We start from the raw sequence: 4,190 nt of genomic DNA on the forward strand, positions 1-4,190 counted from the left end.
GCATTCGCCATTCCCCTTATGGCGTTCGCCATTATCATGCAGAAGGCAGTTTTGCGTAGCGGGTAATTTTTCCAGCAGTTTCTCAACCTCCACTCCCTCCACTAGGTCTAAACGTTCTAAGTAGTTCCCAAGGGCATGGACTCTATATATAGGGCCATTTTTGGAGTGTTTGGGAATCCATCGAATTCGAACGGAAGCTTTGTCAAAATTTCTTCTTAGTTTTAGGCCGAAAATTACCTATAAAGTGACAATAACTCACATTGAGGGATTGTCACACCTTTTTAATTTCTGTATCGTTTGTACATTAGATCAAGAACAAGCTTTCTGCCATTTTCAAGTTCAATTTAATTCAAGTTTCATTTTACATAATTTCAGGGATTTTTTTTTACTAATTTTAATATTTGTATGCTTTACGGCTTTTCATTACTTGCATGCCATGCTATTCTCAATTTTAAATTCTTTAATCGTGTTGCTTTTAATTAATACCATGCCTTGCTAAATTATCTTGAGTCCGATGTATGAGAATCGTCGTTACCGACGAGACTCGATAGAAATAATAGGCGCAAATATATTATTTAATCATGTTTTGTCTTTAGTTTCCAAATGTATGTTTTATTATTTTGACACAAGATTGAAGAACAAATCAAGGTTCAGTACGATAGCGCGAGAGTGAGAGGAAGGAACCAGATAGTGGAAACTAGACATCAATCCTAAAAACAGCGAGAGTGCTTTAGGCATCATTTAGGATCTCATTTACTTTCAAAATATGCTTTCTAATTAGAACGGGCGAGCGAGAGCAAAATCATGTGGTTATGAGGCGTGGTGTTTGTCGATAGTGAGAGAGTGTGAGACAAGACCTTTAAGTCGATATTTTCTACATAACGTAATAGAGTCGTATTTAGTGCCCGAGTTCTACCTAAGCCCTTAGGAACACGGAATCCATATTTCACGCTCATTTTATCATAACTTTTAAACCTTTAGAAATTAGGATCTTTATTCCCTTTCATAACCTTATAACTTTTAGCCTTAGATTTGCACTGCAATGATAAATAACATTAGTTTGACTATTAGTCTCTGTGGGTTCGATAATCTTTTAAAACTTCATGATAAATTATGCACTTGCAGTCATCATCCGACAAACACGTCTGGACGCGATCAAGTTTTTGGCGCCGCTGCCGGGGACTAATTTAGTCAATATTGTGGTTCCTTTGTTGCACAGTATAGACTAAGGCAACACATTTTCTTTTTCCTTTGTCGACTGTATGCCAAACACTCGCTCTCAGAGCAAGGAGTTAGAGTAACCAGTTGACGATATCGAGCGTTTTCTTAATTCAAGACGCCGAATCAACAAATTTCGTATTAAATACAATATTCCAGATCATATTATCCTAACTTCAGAACCGGAACCAATTATGGTCGAAAGACCACAAAACTGTTCGTTGAAGTATTATGTTGTTTCATCGCAAGTAGAACCACATAACAACATTGCTGCCCCTGCTACCAATCGAAATGATTTCGAGTTGAAACCTTCGTTGTTATCAGTCATTCAACAAAACCATTTTTCAGGTAGTCCCACAGACAATCCTAACTTACATTTGTCAGTGTTTGTGCAGTACACATACACAGTGAAAGCAAATGGTGTCAGTCAAGAAGAGATTAGACTATGTATTTTCCCTTTTTACTTAAGAGATAGAGCTAGAGATTGGCTTCAGTCTCTACCTTCAAACTCTGTAACCACATGGGACGAGTTGAAGAAAGTCTTCTTAGCCCGATATTTCCACCAAGCAAAACAGCTATGCTAAGAGCTCAAATCAACGGATTTAAGCAAAAAGACAATGAATCTCTTTTTGACGCTTGGGAAACATACAAGGACATGATGTGAATTTGTCCACACCATGGACTTGAAGAATGGATGAATATCCATACTTTTTACAATAGTCTGTTGTATAACACTAAGATGAATTTAAGCGCTGCCGCTGGCGGTGCTCTAATGGACAAACCGTATGACAAAGCTTATGAACTCATAGAGAACATGGCTCAAAATCATTTCCAATGGGGAGGTGAACATGCTATAGAAAAACCAACTCCAAAAGGCAGAATGTACGAATTTAACAGTATATACCGCGTCAATGCTAAAGTGGATGCGCTTACTCAAAAGATTGAAAGCTTGGCTATAACACCAGCAGCTACCGTAGCTGCTTTAACACCAAACTGTGAATTATGTGGAACCCCTGGGCACACTAATGCTGAATGTCAGTTATTGGTTGGTGTTCCCATCGACCAAATAAACTATGCTTAAGAAATACCATATTCAAACACTTAAAATCCTGGTTGGAGAAACCATCTGAACTTTTCCTATAAAAGTAACAATGCTTTGTTTCCACCAAACCCATGACCTGCTATTCCACCTGGCTATCAGAAAGGAGCCCCAGTTGCTCCACAAGCACCTAGAAAGTCAAATATGGAGATCATGATGGAAAACTTTATGAATGCCCAAGCTCAACAAACACAAAGAATTTGCAAATCAAAATGCTCATACGAGTGAACTAATGAAATAATTGTCAAATAAGTTTAATGTTATGGCTACCCATAACAAAATGTTAGAAACCCAGATCTCCCAAGTAGCCCAACAACAAGCTGCAATAGCAACCCCAACTAGAGCATTTCCTGGTCAACCACAACCAAACCCAAAAGGCCATGCTAACACTATCACACTTTGAAGTGCAACAAAATTAGATGAACCAATTGACCCAAGAATAAAAAATCCGGCCATGTATCAAAATTCAGGTAAGGGAACCGAAAAGGTAAAAGAACCAACCAAGGATGGAAAGGAAGATGAAATCGGAAAGGCAAAAGATAAAGAACCACCTTATGTGCCTCCGCCATCATACAAACCACATATACCGTGTCCCCAAAGACTTGTTAAATCCAAAAATGAAGGACAATTCAAGAAATTCGTAGAACTTCTGAAGCAACTTAATATCACTATACCATTTACAGAAGCCATTACGCAAATGCCTTCATATGCTAAGTTTCTTAAAGAGATTCCATCCGACAACAAAAATCTTGAGGATGATGAAACTGTTATGCTCACTGCCGAGTGTAGCGCTATTATTCAAAACAACATGCCTCATAAACTGAAAGACCCAAGTAATTTTTCTATGCGATTTAGGAGCCAACGTTAGTTTAATGCCCTTATCCACATGCGAAAAAATCAATCTAGGAGAATTAAGACCAACAAAGATGTCTCTACAACTAGCTGATCGTTCTGGTAAATTTCCAATAGGTATGCTAGAGAATGTTCCCCATCGTATAAGACAATTCTATATTCCCACTAACTTTGTAATAATGGATATAAAGGAGGATTCCCACATACTTATTATTTTAGGAAGAGCATTTTTAGCCACATCCGGAGCCATCATAGATGTGAAGAAAGGTACGCTAACATTCGAAGTTGGACAAGAAAAAGTTGAATTTCTCTTAGCTAAATTCCTACATGCACCAGCTATAGATGACTCATGTTGTTTCTTAGACGTCATCGACGAATGTGTGAAAGAAATGGAGAAGGAACCATCTAAGTATACTGAAGTGCTGAAGATTCCAACACCTCTTATATTCGAAGAAAATAATTGGCGTGAGCCATACGTAGATGACAGCCTGAGAGAATGTCTAGCACTAACACCAAATCCAATTCCATGCCCAAAGAAACCTTTAATAAAACTCAAAGCACTACCCAAAGATCTAAAGTATGAATTCCTAGACACCGAGCTTGAAAGACCAGTTATAGTCAATGCTGACTTATGACAGATAGAAACCGAAAAATTACTCCAGGTCTTAAGAAAATATCCAACAACTCTAGGCTATAACATCTCCGACTTAAAAGGAATAAGTCCCTTTATATGTATGCAACGCATTATGCTAGAGGAGGACTGTAAAACCTCTAGAGAGCGTCAGAGAAGAGTAAATCCTATCCTGAGTGATGTAGTAAAAAAGGAGGTACAAAAGCTATTAGAAGCAGGAATTATATACCCAATGTTCGACACTAACTGGGTCACCCCGATACATGTTGTTCCAAAGAAGGGAGGTGTTACCGTTGTTATTAATGAGAAGGGAGAATCCGTAGCAAAAAGAACTCAAACTGGATGGTGAATATGCATAGACTATAGAAAATTAAATAAGGCCACTCGTAA

General features: G+C 38.0%; 1 protein-coding gene and 1 non-coding gene across 2 annotated transcripts; one reads left to right on the forward strand and one right to left on the reverse strand.

Annotated features, from left to right (window-relative positions):
- Positions 1–1,795: 1,795 nt before the first annotated feature.
- On the reverse strand, positions 1,796–1,902 carry LOC127089694 (small nucleolar RNA R71). The gene has a single exon (XR_007791252.1). It is a non-coding gene; the product is annotated as a small nucleolar RNA R71 (small nucleolar RNA).
- Positions 1,903–2,771: 869 nt separating this feature from the next.
- Positions 2,772–3,804, forward strand: LOC127082692 (uncharacterized). The gene is made up of 2 exons (XM_051022917.1): positions 2,772–3,180; positions 3,287–3,804. Exons 1-2 carry the CDS (start codon positions 2,772–2,774, stop codon positions 3,802–3,804), a joined length of 927 nt encoding a protein of 308 aa, XP_050878874.1.
- The last annotated feature ends 386 nt before the right edge of the window (positions 3,805–4,190 follow it).

The sequence above is a fragment of the Lathyrus oleraceus genome, chromosome 5 (genome assembly GCF_024323335.1).
Source record: "Lathyrus oleraceus cultivar Zhongwan6 chromosome 5, CAAS_Psat_ZW6_1.0, whole genome shotgun sequence".
NCBI classification, from domain to species: Eukaryota; Viridiplantae; Streptophyta; class Magnoliopsida; order Fabales; family Fabaceae; genus Lathyrus; species Lathyrus oleraceus.

What these genes read in the sequence shown, in the direction of transcription:
- LOC127082692 (XM_051022917.1), top strand. Translation starts at nt 2,772, where the DNA reads ATGTATCAAAATTCAGGTAAGGGAACCGAAAAGGTAAAAGAACCAACC. An exon ending in TATGCGATTTAGGAGCCAAC is followed by an intron (nt 3,181 to 3,286) that starts GTTAGTTTAATG and finishes AATTTCCAATAG; the next exon opens with GTATGCTAGAGAATGTTCCC.